A 19912-nucleotide genomic window follows, 5' to 3' on the forward strand; every position below is an offset into this window, starting at 1 on the left:
CTCAATTTGGTTGAGGTCGTGTGAGGCCATCGACTTAATTATTTAGTAGAGATCACTTGCTTATATTTAGTCAACAGATATATCTTAAGAATATCATGGAATATAATTGAACATTTTTGTTTCTCTTAAGAATAAAAACCTTAGTGTAACAACAGTTTTAGAAAGTAATACTGATGAGTAGAAACAACAAAACAAGTGTATTTTTCAGGGTGTGCGTGTGCAGGACAGAGGAATAGCAATTTTTACACTATTGTTCTAAATTCAATCACCTTCTTCATCCTCATCATTCAGTTAAATTAAATTACATTTTGAAGTTGTGCACAATTATCAGTTTCTATTTGGTTTATGTTGCCCATTCAATGTTAGAGACACATTAGCGCCTTGGGACCTAAAAGCATAATCAGTGCTCTAACTCTCCTTTGCGCTGGTCTGGAGCAATGAAGCAGTGACGCAGGGTACTGTACTAAACCACAAATTACCTCTAAATTCTACAGCATAATCTAAAAACTTGTAGTTTAGCAACCACTGTAGACCTTACACAGCCTGGATGTGTGTTGGGTCATTGTCCTGTTGCTGTGGAAGACCTGCTGGTTAAGTGTGCCTTGAATTTGAAATAAATCACAGACAGTGTCACCAGCGAAGCACCCCCACACCATCACACCTCCTCCTCGTGCTTCAAGGTGGAAACCACACATACGGAGATAATCCGTTCACCTACTCTGCATCTCACAAAGACATGGCGGTTGGAACCAAAAATCTCACATTTGCACTCATCAGACCAAAGGACAGATTTCCACCAGTCTATACAGTAGGTTGTGTTTCTTGGTCCAAGCAAGTCTCTTCTTCTTATTGGTGTCCTTTAGTAGTGGTTTCTTTGCAGCAATTTGACCATGAAGGCCTGATTCACTCAGTCTCTGAACAGTTGACATTGAGATGTGTCTGTTACTTGGACTCTGTGAAGCATTTATTTTGGCTGCGATTTCTGAGGCTGGTAACTCTAATGAACTTGTCCTCTGCAGCAGAGGTAACTCTGGGTCTTCTTTCCTATGGCGGTCCTCATGAGAGCCAGTTTCATCATAGCGCTGGATGGTTTTTTAGGCTGCACTTGAAGAAACTTTATAAGTTCTTGAAATTTTCCAGATTGACCTACCTTCATGTCTTAAAGTAATGACGGGCTGTCGTTTCTCTTTGCTTATTTGAGCTGTTCTTGCCATAATATAGACTTGACTGATTAACTCAAATGCATTAAGAAAATAAATTCCACAAATGAACTTTAAACAAGGTGCACCTGTTAATTGAAATGCATTCCAAGTGACTACCTCAGGATGCTGGTTGAGAGAATGCGAAGAGAGTGCAAAGCTGTCATCAGGGCAAAGGGTGGCTACTTTGAAAAATCTCAAATCTCAAATGTATTTTGATTTGTAAACCACTTTTTGGTTACTACATGATTCCATATGTGTTATTTCATATTTGTGATGTCTTCACTATTATTCTACAATGTAGAAAATAGTAAAAGAAATAAATAAAAACTCTGGAATGTCCAAACTTTTGACTGGTACTATACGTGTTAATATTGTACATGTGACAATAATAGTGGTAAATACTTGTATGTTTATGGTTGTGATGCATATGCTGATAGTAATTATTTATGAAAAACGCAATAAATCTCTACTATTATATATATATTTTTTAAATGTACAGGGCGAGCATGTTTTTTAAATTTTAGGTGCTTTAACAATGTCATAATTATGTAGAGAACGCACGCACGCGCACACACACACACAATGTCATTTTTTAAACATTGATTTGTGGGTTACAAAGAGCAAGGTTTTCGGTATGATATTTGTACATTTTTGTTGGGTAGTTATTATTCAATACTGTACCAGTTTCCTAATGAAAATAGTTAATTCAATTGCACGTCATCTTTATCATACTCAAAATGAATACATTACCGTAGGTGGAAATGAATTCCCCATAAACACCAGGACAGTGCATAGACTATTCTTTGACCTGGTTGTTATTTGAATCTGAAAGTCTCCATTAGAACACATCTCATACTTTTATTACCCAATGATTACTGCATCGATCGGAAATAATGACCACTCCATAATTTATTGTGTCATATACATTTTTAAAGATCAAGTTCTGTCACTCCAAGATGGGGAGTAAACAAGTCAAAATTGAATCATTACATTGTGTGGAGACCCCATTGAATTTCTTTGAGATATCAGACATTGTAGAGGACAAGAGAGAAATCTCTGGGCATCCAGATGGAAAAAATAGAAAGTGCAGCTGCTGACATGAAAGGGCTGAAGATTATCAAAGAGATTTAAGAAAATAAATTGGCAGGCCGCTTGTAGACGCATAGGATTATGGGGCAAGAAAAGCGTAAATGTTTAATGGCTATCCTTTTTTTTCATGGAAGGTGCTTGTTTGTCTTGGTTTATTTCTTGATAAGCACAAAGGAAAAGTAGGTTGCACACTCTCTCCCCCGCTCCCTCTCCTCTCAATTCCCCAACCCACTCATGCCATCTCTGCGAAGTTCAAGAAGCAAGACTGAAAGTGAGAGGCCTTGGCCTATTAAAGTTAAGCCTCCATCTTTCCCAGAAGACCCTATTGGAATTCTTAAGCCATGGGATAGAAAATTCTCAGTGATTTCTTCTTTTTACTTACTTGAACAGAAAACAGGGTTTTTAGAGCTTGGCAACTTGGGATCTAAATGTTACACAACTGTAAAGGCCTAAGAGTCACTTGAATTGAGTGTGAGTCCAGTCCTTCTTTCTTTCTTTTTTTTTCAATTGTGTCTTGATCTCCACTTTCACGGGGCACATTAAAGCTTTAGGTAAAAGCTTTATCTTGTAAACGAGTGAGTTGGTGAAATTATTTTTCTTAGCTGTTCTGAGAGGCGGTCAGGGTTTCATGTAAAATGAAGGGATTATAGAAGCAGACATTCTGATTCCCAATGAGGAGAATCCGTCCTCTGCTTATCACGACGCTAGCAGCTCGGGGTTACAGCACTTTCGAGGGGAGAAGTACAACCATATGAAGAAAATAAAAGCTTTCCTTACCTTATTGATTCCAATTCCAGATCAATTTGCTCTGCTCATCTGCATTTTAATATTGTATGGATACCCCACACTGTCTGTGAGCCCAGGATTGAATTTGCCTATATGTGAACATGAAAATAACACTGCTTGCAATACAGTCAGCTTGCTTCTTCCCTCAGTACTGCAAAACTGTTGTTACCACTATGAGATGGGGACCACCCATGTTGATGGATTTCCTTATCTAACATGTAGCTTCTGTGGTAGAATTTAAAAAGACAATCTGCAGTAGAAACAATAACAATGAGATACCCTGCCTCTGTTTTGGTGAAAAGCTGAGGGATGGGGCTGGAGAAATGTAACCACTATCAAATTCATAGACAGAGCTATAGAGGCAAAGACTGACAATCCATTGTATCAAAAGTATAGTTTCAACCATGTTTTGAGGTAATGCAGTGTTTGTTTACAAGTACATTGTTTAAAAAACAATGGAGTAAAGCAAACTTATATTTTGGGTTCTGATGGGGTGAACTAAGATCATGATGCATTTACAAGTTACACTACATGATCATTGCAAAATCATGGTCATTAATATGGAGTTGGTCCCCCCTTTGCTTATATAACAGCCTCCACTCTTCTGGGAAGGCTTTCTACTAGATGTTGGAATATTGCTGCGGGGACTTGCTTCCATTCAGTCATAAAAGCATTAGTGAGGTCGAGCACTGACTTTGGGCGATTAGGCCTGGCTCGCAGTCGGCATTCCAATTCATCCCAAAGGTGTTCGATGGGGGTTGAGGTCAGGACTCTGCGCAGGCCAGTCAAGTTATTCCACACCGATCTCGACAAACCATTTCTGTACGGGGGCATTGTCATGCTGAAACAGGAAAGGGTTGGAAGCACAGAATCATCTAGAATGTCATTGTTAGCTGTAGAGTTAAGATTTCCGTTCACTGGAACTAAGGGGCCATCCCAAACCATGAAAAACAGCCCCAGACCATTATTCTTCCTCCACCAAACTGTATAGTTGGCACTATGCATTGGGGTGGGTAGCACTCTCCTGGCATCCACCAAACCCAGATTCGTCCTTCGGACTACCAGATAGTGAAGCATGATTCCTCACTCCAGAGAACGCTGTCCAATGGTGGTGAGCATTACACTCGGTAGTGAGTGTTGCAACCGAGGACAGACGATTTTTACATGCTACTCGCTTCAGCACTCGGAGGTCTCGTTTTGAAGGGATGTCCACATACTTTTGTATATATAGTGTATATTATTTAAGAATCAATGGGTACATGTCATTCATTTAAAAGTTCAAAAATGGATGTAGCAATTGCAGATTGCCACTTTAAGGCAGGAGGACCCGTGATGAATGAAATCATGTTTGCCCATCATTCATGTTTGCCCATGGTAGAAGTGGTCAGAAAGTTACATTTTGGATATCAAAACAGTCAGGAGATAGAGTTGCTCAAAATTGACCCATTTTGCATACCCCACCCTACCATGAGACATCCATTTCTTCATCACTGGAAAATAGAAACAGTTGAGTATGATATCATTTGAAAACTTACAAATAGGGTTGTCACACTATTTAATGCAGTCAAAAACGTGATTTTCTGTTTATAAAAAGATATTTCCACACTATAAGGTTGGAATAATACTGTGGAATTGTGAAAATGTGGATTATGCCATTTTAATGTAAGAGTTGTTTGAAAAGACTGGCTGAAATTTCAGCCTGTTTTGGGGGGATTGAGCTTTGACATCACCAGGCAGTAAAAATGGGTTAATAGACCAATAAGAGAGTTACACATCTCTCTGCCTGTAACAGCTAGTTTTCAGTTTTCCCCTCCCCACTCAGACCACTCAGATAGTCATAGCAAAATTATTGCTTGGGAAATTGCTCTTTGCTAAGAAGCTATTATTTTATTTTTTGGATCATTTGAATTGAAAACAATTACAGTAAGGTAGTTAATTGTTACTCAGAAATGATTAGATATTGAGATAAAAACGGCTGCATCATTGGATCTTAAGTAATATATATATATATATATATATATATACTGTATATAAACTCTACAAGAAAAGATACGTCCTCTCACTGTCAACTGCGTTTATTTTCAGCAAACTTAACATGTGGAAATATTTGTAAGAACATAACAAGATTCAACAACTGAGACATAAACTGAACAAGTTCTACAGACATGTGACTAACAGAAATGGGATAATGTGTCCCTGAACAAAGGGGGGGGGGGGGGGGGGGGGGGGGGGGTCAAAATCAAAAGTAACAGTCAGTATCTGGTGTGGCCACCAGCAACATTAAGCACTGCAGTGCATCTCCTCCTCATGGACTGCACCAGATTTGCCAGTTCTTGCTGTGAGATGTTACCCCGCTCTTCCACCACGGCACCTGCAAGTTCCCGGACATTTCTGGGTGGAATGGCCTTAGCCCTCACCCTCCGATCCAACAGGTCCCGGACGTGCTCAATGGGATTGAGATCCGGACTCTTCGTTGGCCATGGCATAACACTGGCATTCCTGTCTTGCAGGAAATCACGCACAGAACGAGCAGTATGGCTGGAGGCATTGTCATGCTGGAGGGTTATGACAGGAAGGGTACCACATGAGGGAGGAGGCTGTCTTCCCTGTAACGCACAGCATTGAGATTGCCTGCAATGACAACAAGCTCAGTCTAATGATGCTGTGACACACCGCCCCAGACCATGACGGACTCGCCACCTCCAAATCGATCCCGCTCCAGAGTACAGGCCTCGGTATAACGCTCATTCCTTCGATGATGAACGCAAATCAGACCATCACCCCTGGTGAGACAAAACCCAGACTCGTCAGTGAAGAGCAATTTTTGCCAGTCCTGTCTGGTCCAACTGACTTGTTCCCTTGTTCCCTGGTTTGTTCCCATAGGTGATGTTGTTGCTGGTGATGTCTGGTGAGGACCTGCCTTACAACAGGCCTACAAGCCCTCAGTCCAGCCTCTCAGCCTATTGCGGACAGTCTGAGCACTGATGGAGGAATTGTGCGTTCCTGGTGTAACTCGGGCAGTTGTTGCCATCCTGTACCTGTCCCGCTGGTGTGATGTTTGGATGTACCGATCCTGTACAGGTGTTGTTACACGTGGTCTGCCACTGCGAGGGCGATCAGCTGTCCGTCCTGTCTCCCTGTAGTGCTGTCTTAGGCCTCTCACAGTACAGACATTGCATTGTATTGTCCTGGTCACATCTGCAGTCCTCATGCCTCCTTGCAGCATGTCTAAGGCACGTTCACGCAGATGAGCAGCGACCTTGGGCATCTTTCTTTTGGGGTTTTTCAGAGTCAGTAGAAAGACCTCTTTAGTGTCCTAAGTTTTCATAACTGTGACCTTAATTGCCTACCATCTGTAAGCTGTTAGTGTCTTAACGATCGTTCCACAGGTGCATGTTCATTAATTGTTTATGGTTCATTGAACAAGCATGGGAAACCGAGTTTAAACCCTTTACAATGAAGATCTGTGAAGTTATTTGGATTTTTACAAATTATCTTTGAAAGAAAGGGTCCTGAAATAGGGACGTTTCTTTTTTGAAGAGTTTATATACAGTGCCAGTCAAAAGTTTGGACGCCTACTCATTCAAGGGTTTTTCTTTATTTTTTGTATTTTCTACATTGTAGAATAATAGTGAAGACATCAAAACTATGAAATAACACATATGGAATCATGTAGTCACCACAAAAGTGTCATACAAATGATTCCTCAAGTAGCCACCCTTCGCAACATTGATGACAGCTTTGCACACTCTTGGCATTCTCTCAACCATCTTCACCTGGAATGCCTATCCAACAGTCTTGAAGGAGTTTTTGGCTGCTTTTTCTTCACTCTGCGGTCCAACTCATCCCAAACCATGTCAATTGGGTTGAGGTCAGGTGATTGTGGAGGCCAGGTAATCTGATGCAGTACTCCATCACTCTCCTTCTTTGTCAAATAGGCCTTACACAGCCTGGAGGTGTGTTGGTTCGTTGTCCTGTTGAAAAACAAATGGTAGTCACACTAAGAGCAAACCAGATGGGATGGCATATCGCTGTGGTAGCCACACTGGTTAAGTGTGCCTTGAATTCCAATTAAATCCCTGACAGTGTCACCATGAAAGCACCCCCACACATCACACCTCCTCCTACATGAGTATTCAGACCCTTTGCTACGAGACTCAAAATTGAGCTCAGGTGCATCCTGTTTCCATTGAACATCCTTGAGATCTTTCTACAACTTGATTGGAGTCCATCTGTGGTAAATTCAATTGGTTGGACATATTCCTTCAGACCACTCCAATTTAGCAGGGATTGTTGAAATTTTAACTGAAATATAAACTTCCAATTACGACCAGAAAGATAGCTGCTGGTCCACCCACCGTCAAATGTCAACTTGAAAGGAAATGTGTATTCTATTATCATCTATATTTCTATTATGTCAACAGGTCTCCAAGGAAGATTGACAGTTCAGTTTAATTTAAACAATTGACATTCTCACTCGAGTCAACATTATCTGATGTGTGGACCTCCAACCAGCTTTGCGATATCATTTGGAAAGGTGACATTTTATTTCACATTTTTAGTATCCATCAGCCAAAGCATGACACCCACCCTGTATTCAAGAGTACGCTGTGTCTGAACCGATGGTGGGGACAAAACAAACACCTCTGATGAAGTAGAATAGCTGCTGGGTTTTTCAGTTTAGAAAGGACATCCAGTCAACTTGACAACCATGGGAAGCATTGGAGTCAACATGGGCCAGCATCCCTGTGGAACCCACTTGAAATTTTGTAGAGTCCAAAGCCCTGACGAATTGAGGGTGTTCTATGTATGGAAGGTTTAGTTAAAATCAAAAAGGGGTGCAGTCAAAAAGTGATTCAAATCATATGGAACGACCCCATACACTAGTTCAATAACAACACAGTTTATCCACAAAGTATTTATTACAAAAAAATAACATATGACATAATATTGTCTATGATGACCAAAATAAATAGATAGCAAGCATCGCTCTGTGGCCTAGCGGAGCGAATCCTGTGTCCACACATCACACTGAACTTGAAACACGGTAAGCACTGAACAGCGTAAGTGAGATCACATTTTCTCCTTTGGCATGAAATGCATGTAGCTCAGTGTAAAACACAAAGACTCCCCTCAAATACATTACAGTCAATTAAAAAGCACAGCCATTTTCCAAATTGTTAGCAAATTTGTTTATTATTATAAAAAAAAAATTTAAAAAATGAACTTAGTGTTTTTTCTTTACAATATATTTAAAAATAGATTATAAAAAAGTCAGTTTGCAATACTACAGTATTTCAACTATTTATGTACAGACCCATCCCACTGGGCACAGACATTAATTCAACATCTATTCCACGTTGGTTCAATGTCATTTTAAGAAATGATGTGGAAACAACATTGATCCAACCAGCGTGCACCCAAGTGGGAAATTACAGTACCAAGTGATTGGATACATCACAGAGAAAGGGGAGGTGTTACAGAGGCTATTCAGCTTTGACTGAATAACACCCCACGACCTCCTGGGAACATCATTCTGAACAGATGGGCGCTCAACAGCACCCACGGGCAGACATAGCCTATAACAAATAGCTATCGAATGACTACAAGAGACTCTCAAATCAAAAAGGCACAAACGTTGACAGGATGATCATTAAATATCACAGTAAAATGTCTTTGAAAATTCACAATCTATTGACAGTTACCCCATCACATGGCACCCTGCAGTTGAAGGAGTAGGGACCTGGGGATTAGATTTGGTTAGTCAAACAAAGAACATGTCCAAATCATCCAGATCAGATGTCACATACCCTATAAAGAACTTTCCCCCTCCCATCCAGGTTCTCATGCCAGTTCATAGCCTAATTTCTGAAATGAAAGCCGGGGGGGGAGACAGAGTGGTAGACTCACACGGAGGCGTCTCCATCTGAAATCTAACATTTCCCCGACTCAAATAGACAAATAACAAGGAGTATAGGAGATTAACAAGCATGGTAGTATACCTACTTGAGTATACAATCTTGCCAGCAGACCGGACATAAGCTACTGAACAAATGTATTAGAACAATTCAGTCATGGATTGTATGTGTGCCATTCAGAGGGTGAACGGGCAAGACAAAAATATTTAAGTGCGTTTGAACAGGGTCTGGTAGTAGGTTCCAGGCTCTCTGGTTTGTTTTTCACACTCGACACATAAAACAAAGAGATTTAGTCCTGGATCTAAGGTTTCAATTTCCTACATGTGACAATGTAAATACTGAACCAACAAAACAAAAGATAAGCCCTACAGAAACAACAAATTGGCTTCACAAATGACACAATTAGCCAACTCCGCGTGGGCAAAATGAACATTAAAATAACCTGAACCTTTCCCACAAGAAATATGAAGTCAGATCTATCCAAAACTATTTGCACATCTGACCCAAAACCACCAAATCAATTCATTTAGGCCCATAGTCAGTTCCCTTTCCCCCCACTGTATCCCCTCTGTCTCATGGTCTGCATAGGTGAGAAGATCATTAGGCCCCCAGAAAGACACAGCAAGAAGCTGCACTACAGTACGTCCACGAATAGAATCATACAAAAAGCGGCGGCCATAAACCTTGATAGATTATACGTGGCAGAACGTGGCCTATGATTAGCATGAGGTTCTCCCTGGTTGTCGCTTGCTTTAATTCACCCAACCACTCATTAAAATGCAAACTATGTAAATGGGGGGTGGGGGAATTAAGTGCGGTTTAAATGCAGACCGTCACGGTCTTCCTAACATTAGTACTTTGAATTGTAAATGAACGTGAGACAATAATAATCTGCCATTATAATGAGAATTTCAGCGTGCAGAAGATAATGATTACATTTATTTGATACATTGAGTTACACAAACGCAAATCCGGGAAATCCCATGAATTATGGATATTTAATTTGATCATAATTTCCTACACCCATCTGTCTACGTAAAAACAGTAAGGGCATGGAAATTATTTCCATGTCACCACTCTGCATACCAAGCATGTTTAGTGTGAAACTAAATGGAAAGGTGAGTGAAGTTCGGAAACACTTTAGCAGAGGTAGTAAAACGGAAAACACCATATCCAACGTCAGTCTACAGTAGCCTATAGGCCTATCACTTGAAAAGCCGGTCATATATCAACCTCTGCTATTGGTCAATACAGCACAGATTAGAGACAGGCTACTAATGAACCTGCTATTGAACCTGCTATTCCTTTGTTCTCACAAAGGTTTAGAATACTAGCACACCGCTCTGTGCTAGGATGTCAATCACTCCATCTATCAATTATCTACAAGTGCTAGGCCTATATGGAGAAACTTTGGAAATTGCTTAACATATTCAAGTGATAAATTTGGCAATTATTTAACTAAAACATGAATCTAGAAAAGATGATCGTAATCAGAACAGTAACACTTTCACTAAAGTAACTATAAGTAGCCTAAGCTAAACACAGTTGGGTGTTGGCTGCAATCAAAGTTCAATGGATGTCCATTTAGCATCTCGCCACCATTACACCTGGGTCTAGCACGACCACTAATATGCACCATCATAGACTGATCGTAGCTTAAAGATTCCTCCCAAACATATTTCTGCCTCAAGAGCCCTTGATGCTGTGGTGAATATTGGTAAAACAACAACTTGTGCCAGCCTATCTATCCTACAGCTTTAGGAAACCACCCTCAAGTGACCCATCATTACCATAACTTTCCAGAGGTCCAATAGGTCAAAATAGCATCAAACAGTGAATTGAACAAAACAAGGCATCTCCTTCGCTTCGACATAACGGAAACCAACACGCATAGGCCTACATTGATACATATTATTAACCAGCCTGGTCTCATAGGCTAGACGTAACATAGTAAAAGGTAAATCCAGGACACTCAAATTAGTATGATAGGTTACGTTTCTTATGGTATGTATTAATTTGTGGAAGTCCACCATCCATTTCGTATGATATGTTACGAATTACAATTCATAATATGTTACGAATTTGCAAAACATACAATATGTTATGAAATTTGCTAAACATATGCTATGTTACGAATTCTCGCTAGGTGGCTAACAACTGTTAAGAATTTGCAAAATGTACAAAATCGATTGTCTCAGATTTACTTACAGAATAATACGAAATGCTCTGAGACCAGGTTGTATTAACCCATATTAAAATATAAATATAGCTATGATGAACACAACATGCAAGTAGATGGCATCTCTGTACAGCCTAGTGCAGGTGCCACAGATAAACTATAAATGTGAAGGATTAAATATATTAAATTATATTAAAATATTTGAATAGAAAAGCTGCCATGTGGTCAATATATGTTTGCTGAGTAAAATGGACTGAGCTCCATTTCAAAATACGGAAATGTCTGTTTGCTGAGGTATTAAACGTGTCTGAACTTGTTCAGGTATAACATTTTACTGCAATGCCTTGAAATTGGAATTTTCCAATTTTCTATATGTCTGAGCTCCAACAGAGACACTTTTTGTAACCTTCTGTTAAGTACATGAAATTAAGAACCAGAAAACAAGATGCAAGGTACAGTACTTCCCTGTTAAGTCAGACTTAAGTCAGTCTGAGTGAGGGGGTAGGTTCCTGGCTCTCTGTTGGGGTAAGGGGAGGGGTACGGGGTTAAATGCTGTCTCACTGTGCTGTGCTGCCCTCTGCTGGTTGGGCTGCTCCCTGCTGCTGCTCCTTGTTCAGGATGATGCTGATGATGTCACCCTCATGTTCCTTCATGTGCTCCATCAGTCTCTCCTTGCTGGTAGACTCAAAGCCACAGATACAGCAGCAGAACAGCAGCACACAATACTCCATGCCGGCCCGGGACTGGACCCCCTCCAACCCGAGGGGGCTGTGCTGGGGGGTTTCACTCTGGGGGGCAGGCTCTCTGGAGGACCACTGGATGAGCTCTGTTGATGCCCCTGAGCTAGCTCCCACGCTGTCCACAGGGATTCCTGCTAGAGGGGCTGGGTCCTCTTTCCCACCCTGCACCACACCTGACTGCTCTGCCACTGCCTCCCCCACTGCTGAAACCTTCTGCGGGGCACTAGGGGAACTACAGCCAGGGAGAGAGAGCAGGTTCACCATCAAGACAAAGACATGACCCTACACATCCCTGTTCAATGGGACCCAAACACAGGCTTCATTCTGACCAGAAGCTTTTCAGATGGTAAAGGCAGACCATTAAAACTCCAATCCCCATCACCCCCTACTCACCGGCCGCTCTGGGAGATGGCCTCGTTGATGGCTTTGTTCACCTGCTCGTAGTTGTAGTTCTGATCGCCAGCGTGCTTCCACATGTGAGACTTGAGGGACGGAGGGTGACTGCACACATAGCCACACAGTGAACACCTGAAAAACCAAAAGGAGTAGGTGAGAGTGGGGAAGACGAAGAGAGAAAAGAAAGGGCTCAAGTCTGCAGCAGAAGCAGCTGATTTAATATGCTACTCGGGGTTCACAATAATCCCCTCAACTCCATTATATCAAAAGGGATCAGCTGCACTAAAGACTCCGCAGGGAAAGACCTAGTGGCACACATGCTCTGATACTGCTTATCTGTACTGCTCTACATTATGCTCCAGCCAACTCTACATACCCAGACATCCTCCATATCGACACTAAAAGGAGAGTTCAGTAGGAGTTCTTTCTGATGGTCGATGAGATGGGTTCTTCTTACACTTCAGCTTTTTCCTCCATCCCCACACTCTTTCGAAGCACATTGGCTTACTTTCTCTACCTCTCCCACTCCCCTGCCCAGGTCTTCCCTCTATGACCCTGAGCCGGTCCTCACCTGTACCTCTCCAGAAGCTGAACCCTGACCTGGTCCTCACCTGTACTGCTCCAGTAGCTGGACAGCCTGGTGCTCCTGGGGATGTCTCCTCATGTGGCTCTTCAGGCTGTTCATGTTGGTCGTGGCAAAGTCACAGCTGCAGCACCTATAGTACCAGAGAGTGGGCCAGAGGTGGAGGGAATATCTCTGTACAGGACTAGTTGTTTGACAGTTTGTGTTGTGCTCGGCTGTTTAAGCTCGGTTTACTATTCTGTTTCGGCTGGTACAGCAGGAAAAGCCTGGAGGGCCACATTGTTGCCTTGGCGGCTATTTTGTTGCGAAGCTCAAAGTGTAACTGGAAGCACAACGTTCAGAGATGCGATACACTGTGTGGCTCAAATGGATAAGATGGCCTTAGTTAAAAGGCGTGCGCTTCTCTGTGGAACGGTCTGAAGTGTGTCAAGGATACCAAAGCATAAGGGTAGAAAGACTGCACTCCCTTGTATGAAAGAGCTCTATTGAGGGTCTATAGTGGGAAAACATCAAAACAAACTAGATGTGTGTCTGTGTGTGGCGTTAGAGAATAAGACCCCCCCCAGACATCTAACAGTGCCTCGAGGACAGGGCCGATCCGCTTACACGGGTGCTGCTGTGTGAGAAATACTCCAGCTGTAGACTGCGGCCAATGTTAATCTTTACCTAACACTCACTGCCCCCTGCTGGAGATCTGCATCATAACATTGACATTCTATTTTATTCATGGGTTTGAGTGAGCAATAGGATTATGTCATCGGAAACATGGAAAGCGGTGAATTTCTGGATGACTAAAATTAACCTAGCCTAGTTTGAGCGGCATCATCTGTCGGGCAGCAAGAGCACGCAGCTCTCAACTGGTTGTCGCGTGAAGCACCTCACAGAAGAACGACGCAGGTAGGTAAGACGTTTAGGTAAGACCTGTGAATGCTAACTAAAGCAACAATGGGTATGCAGACACGGTCCCAAGTCTCGGTTGAATCTTTGCGCTGCGCAATTCAGTCATCACAAAAAAATTACTTCCTGGTGACTGCAAAGTAGGCCTACCTGGCAGAATGATATCATGATGATTAGTATCAATCGGGAGGGCATTGGTTTTTCAAACCCTATATTGTACAGTACAGAAATACCACTAGGCAAACAATGCCTAACACCCTCCCCAAAATATTTACCAGAACTAAAAAAAATGTCTACTGATGTGATTTAAATCATTGTTGTGGAATTAGAACATTGAATTGTTTTGTTTTTTTTCAAAAAAATAAAAAAAGAAGTGTGATTTTGAGAGTGAAAACCTGAACAAATTCAGAAACCTGGAAAAACAAAAACGGAATTAAGCAAAATATTAAACAGATTTTATATGGCCCTACAACTGTAGCCTTCTTGAGCAAAGGTCTTATATTTTACCTCAAAACAATCAATGTGAATATGATATTGTCAAGTTCAAATTGTATTGTGTGTGTATGGAGGGTGGGTTATTATAGGCTAGCTTGCGCATCCCACAAATTAAAGATAAAAAAAAATCACCTGATATTGTAATTATGCACGCATCACTAACTATCCTGTGAGATATTGGCCCGGGCCAGTATTTTTCCCCCCAATTCAGGCCAGTAGCTTTTAGTTGGCACTGGCCTAGTGTGCCACTGGCAAATTTACTTGAATGTCAAGTCCTAAGGAATCCAGACTGCAATCATGACGAATCCTATTGACCTTATTAAAAACACACAGACAGTAGACACCCAGCACCAACCTGTAAGGCTTGTCAGAGTTATGGATCCTCCGGTGGTTCCGAACTCCAACGTAAGTGGAGCTGGTGTAATCACACACGTCACATTTGTACACCTTCTGCGAACTGATGGAGTCTGGAGAGTGGAACAAAAGTACACATTAAATACTGTGGACAAAGGATGCGGTACCAATAAAATGAAACACCCAAAACGGGTAGTGGAGAGGATAGTTGGTGAGAAATCTTTGATTAAAGGTAAAAAGACCGTGTTTGGTCAAGTTGGAAAATGCACTTGGTGCAACGCTCACCATTAAAAACATTTTATTCAAGCTTTTTTAAACATTTTTTTTTATTAAAGGCTTGACGGTTCAGAAAAAGGCCATTGATGAAGGCCAAAATATCAAGCTTTTAATAGTTGCCAAACCGAAAACACATTTTTAATGGTGAGCGAGCATCGCCCCTTTCACTTTTCCAATTAATAAAACGTTTTTTTTGGGGTTGCATCTCGACTCGCGTTGGTCGAGCGCCCTCCACTTCTTTCCATTGGAAAAACACATTTGACACATTTCCTCACCATCATCTGTCATCTTTACAGATCCCTCCGCGGTGGCCGTGGTTTCAGTGACAGGGGTTAGTGTTGCGCCGGGGTCGCCCAAACCGTGCTGGTCTGTCTCGTGGTTCCTCAGCTGACTCTGTGGAAAGCGTCAGTGATAAAAGAACAAGTAAAAACTTAATGAGATCTTCTAGGGCTGAACATAAAGCACACAGGCTACCCGCACCTCTCCTAACAAAAATAAAAAAGATATCCGATATCTATGGAGTTCAAAACCCCACAGAATTCTATGATGGACTTAATGAGGTCTGCAGAAACGGGCGAGGCGTCTCATGAAAGTAATGAAATCAATAGGCTCGTTCTCTACTCCCTGAATCAAACTAAACTTCCAATGCTGCACTGCACCAACCAGCATTATGCTGCAGAAAAAAACTTCCATCTCAACTCTCACTTCTACAATCAGTTCATCTCATCTTATCTTTATGACCGTAATTTGGGTCATCGAGAAACAAAAACTCAAGAGCAATATTCTCTCCTAGAGGAGGCGCCACTTCAATAATAAATCTCTTATCAGGGACATTGAGGCACACAGTCTGTCCTAATTTCTCTCTCTTCAGTCTTTCTACTCACTTTGTAATAAAAGGCCTCAGTACACTCCTTGCAGTGGTACATCCTGGTCTTGCAGTGGTTGATCATGTGGCTCTCTAGATCTTTGCTGTCCAGGGCAATGTGTTCACAGATGGGACACTGGTAGGGCTGTCTCTGGCGGTGTACTCGCAGGTGCTGCTTGATGTAGCCCTTGTTCCCACTACTGTAGCGACACAGGCGACAGTGGTAGGGCCTCTCGCTGCCAGGGATGTAGTCCACCAGACCCCCACCAGGATTACCCGGGTCCCCCCCTCCACAGGCGCTGACCTCCCCAGCGTGCTGGCTCTGGGCGTTGTCCTGGAGTTCCTTTAGGATGTCCTCGTCCGTGGCATTCTGGTCCGAGCGCTCCTTTAGCCTCTCTATGACCGTCAGCAGGGACAGGCTGATGCCAGCCTTGGCGGGGCCCTCGGCCAGCCCGTCCTCTCTGGACCCCTGCAACTCCAGGTCTACCAGTGCTGCCCCCACGCTGCCCATGCCGGTCAGCTCCTCTACTGCTGCAGGGGCTCTGTCGGCTGCTACTGCTGCAGCCGTGGCCATCTCCAGGAGCCACTGGCCCGTGTCAGGGCTCTGGGAGCCCTGACCCACGATGCTCCTGATGTGCTCCGCGGTCCTCATGGGCATGGTCACCAGGGCTTCAGCGGCCAGGGAGTGAAGCCTCAGAGACTCAGAGTGGGTCCTCCTGCGGGCTGGGGGAGCGTTCTCGTCACGTGGAGGGTCCGTGGTGGTCTGCTGCCTCTCACTGTTGCTCCAGCCAATCACCACCTCCTGCTGCCCGTCCTTGTCAACAAACATTGGCTGGTTCTCCACATGGCCCGCCTCCTCTGCAGCCAGCAGGCTATTGTCTCTGCCCACCTCTGGGCTGGGGAGGATGGGGGGGGGCTGGGTAGCCACAGGTTCCTCTGCGCAGGGCAGTCGTTCCACTATGACATTGACATGGTCTGCACTGTTGGGGCTGCAGCTAATGATCTTCTGGGCTGACGACAGGAGGCTGTCTGTTGTACTGGTAATATGACAACAGTCCTGCATAGGTTCCACCTCAGTCTCTGTGGTCACCTGTACCTCCAACATTGGTTCCTCAGTGACAGGGTCTTTAGAGGGATATGGCCCCTCCACTGGGCTCTCCTCTGTGATTGGTTCTGTCACGGCGTCATTCCCACATTCCGCCACAGGGGCACAGAGATCGATCTGGAATGTGGACATCTTGTTGAGGTTCTGAGATTTCTCTGGGACCGGGGTGAGGACTACTATGGCTTCTTCTGCAGGAGGAACTACAGGAGGTGCTGGTGCCACTGCCTCGTCCTCAAAGATAGGGTAAGAGCAGTCCACCAGACCTGCGTGCTTCCATGCATGGGTCTTTAACATTCGCTGCTGTCCACACACATAGCTGCAGATCAGGCAGCGGTACATCCCATACTCCTCATAGCTGTACCACTTCTTCTTAGCAGGGATCTCCTCAGCACAGTCCATGGCAGTTTTGAACACAGCCTCCTCCACATTACCCCCCATCCGTAACCCCTCATTTCCCTCGCTGGCCTGCTGGCTGGATACAGGGTTCTTGTTAGAGTTGCTGCAGTCAAAGTGGAGCCTAACATGGGCTTCTAGCTCCTCTTGGTGGCTGGAGGTGAAGCGACACTCAGAACACATGAGGATGAGGTCACTGTGCTGCTCATCGTGCTGCCGCAGGTGCTCCTTCAGCAGGCTCAAGGTCGGGGACAGGAACCGACACAGGCTGCACTGGTAACAGGTGATGGTCCTACTGCTGCCAGCGGGTGCACTGTTGTCTGGCTGGATTTTCTGATCTTTCACCTCTTCCTCCAACTCCCGGGCTCTCTTGCAGGGGGAGGACCCACCACTGCCCTCCCTGATCTCTGGGACTCTGAAGGAGGCACAGGACATGAGGGCTCTCTTCTTCCCAGCCAGGGTGAATCGACGCGGGCGCTTCTCCACGATCTTGCTGAGCTTCTCGATCACCTCGATGAGGGAGTCTGCAGCCTGTTTCTGCTGCTGCCCCTGGTCATCATCCCTAGGCTCCATCAGGGTACCTGGGGGCGTTTCCACCCTTTCAGGGATGAAGACAGACTCCTGTTGGCCTCTAGAGTGGGGGACCAAGATGGCAACTCCACTGCTGTCCTCCATGCCTGTAAAAAGCAAAACAAGCCTGTTAAAACTACCACAATCAGCTTTGCATGCATAGCACAGAAATATGATCATGGCTCGTAAACTCTGTTAATGTGTCTCCTGCAGATATCGTGTTGCTATCTTTGCAAATGTTCTTCTTTCCATCTTAGTCACACACAAACAAATGTTTTTAGGCTTACACTGAAAAAGAAACCTGTTGTGTTACTGTTTTTGGCAGTGTGCAAAACACAGCAGGGGTCACAGAGTACAGTACTGAACATGGAAAGTCCCAATCAGAGTTATTTAGTTTTACCATCCAAGTATTCTAGTTGATAGAAAACGCTGTGGTAATTCAGTCAAGCGGATCAATGATAATTGAATAAGGATGGAGGGTTATTTTCCAGTGTCACAGAGGAAGACATTCCTGTGGTTAAGCACATAATGTCTGCAATTGGTACCACACTTTCCCCTTTGACCGCAATCCAGGTTCCCTTTTCTTTGGGTTCTGCTTTTAAGGAATAGCCTAGGCCTAAATATCTCTGAACCTTCTGCAGTACTGTAACGTTACTACCTAGTGCTCCTTCTGCAAAAGTGCTAAAGACCTTGGGTAGGCAAATAGTTGCTCGTGCAATCCACAAACTGCAGTATATTAAGGGAATGTTCAAATCAAAGACATTCAAATAAGGTTTTTGCTAGGGTTTGGTAGCCAACTTGTTAGCAGACCACTTTGCCTTAGTAACTAGCTAACTAGTTGAACAGGGACATCGATATGTGTGCATGACTAGGAGGACTGCCCTCTGACAGAACGGGCTAATAATAAAATTTCATTCACGGAGGCGTGGTGGGTTGACTCTGCCTCTGGCTAGTTCACGAAAGCAAAATAATGATCTGTAAAAGATTATAGCTAGCTAACTTAGCTAGCAAAATGGCATGTTCCATAGCCACAACAATCGCGCAGCTGTGTCGAGAACATGGAGTCCAACGCTAGAGACATGCATTATTTATCTGGAAAAAGGGGCAGGACATGCACTGCACATGACAACAAGCCAACCGCTTGACTATAAGCTAAGCTAGCAGTAGCACACGAGTCTCTCACCCAACGCACTGTAAAAGATATCTAGCTATTCAATGTGTTTCTTGTTTAATAAATACCAAAGCAAAGGGTCATGCGACTTGTATGTGTCAGTTAGCTAAGTACTTACTTAACCGGCAAATCTGAAAGATCTTTGGCCTCAGAACAAAATACAAAAAATATGCTTTATCCTTTATCAATAAAGGTGGCCTCTGTCTCTCACACTGTAAAATGGCGAGGATGGAGCACTGATCACGTGACTCCAGTTTAACTGGTCAGGTGACCAAGATGGAATCTGTCGTAATTTGAGACAGAATCAGAGTCCCACAAAAAATCCACTGAACAGTTACTGGACAGCATTGGTTTATGAGTATGTAATATGGGTGAATTCACAAGTAATATGCCTTAGTATAATGCAATCAAGCCCAAAATGTAAACGCATATCAAACGGAGGTAAAGTGCAGGTGCAGCTCTGTCACTGAGAAGCTAAAATTCAATGTGCTTTGTAGTGCATAATGACCTTAATTTATCTTCCAAATATATTTTAAATCTAAAACTTGCTCTTCTTCAATTTATATTCACCGCTCATCCCACCAGTTTGTGTAAATCAAATACTGCCATCTAGTGCTTGTTAAATGACATTGAAAAGCTTGTTCAATTGCGTGCACCAGGACTGACTTTAGGAAACCATCCCTCAACCAATAGTAGCCCATTAAAATATATAAAATATCCTTCATTCATCTCTCTGTATAACTTGACCACCATGACATTGTTTGCACACCACCATGAAACACCAAACAAGAGGAAAGCGACTTTAAAATCCTAGGGACGAAATGCAAACAGTTTATGGAAAGCTGTTTTAACATAAATGTATATATTTTTTTATATCAAATTCAATTATCGAT

The 19912-nt window shown here is 43.3% G+C and overlaps 1 protein-coding gene across 1 annotated transcript; it reads right to left on the bottom strand.

The window, feature by feature from the left end:
• Positions 1-7980: 7980 nt before the first annotated feature.
• On the bottom strand, positions 7981-19258 carry LOC110526251 (zinc finger protein 507). Its single transcript, XM_021607055.2, has 7 exons — positions 19138-19258; positions 15800-17955; positions 15191-15308; positions 14641-14752; positions 12922-13026; positions 12308-12442; positions 7981-12146 (listed from the first exon to the last, which is right to left on the bottom strand). The coding sequence occupies exons 2-7, from the start codon at positions 17951-17953 to the stop codon at positions 11732-11734; spliced, it is 3039 nt and encodes a 1012-aa protein (XP_021462730.2). The 5' UTR covers positions 17954-17955; positions 19138-19258; the 3' UTR covers positions 7981-11731.
• Positions 19259-19912: the final 654 nt, after the last annotated feature.

The sequence above is a fragment of the Oncorhynchus mykiss genome, chromosome 6, assembly GCF_013265735.2.
Source record: "Oncorhynchus mykiss isolate Arlee chromosome 6, USDA_OmykA_1.1, whole genome shotgun sequence".
Classification (NCBI taxonomy): Eukaryota; Metazoa; Chordata; class Actinopteri; order Salmoniformes; family Salmonidae; genus Oncorhynchus; species Oncorhynchus mykiss.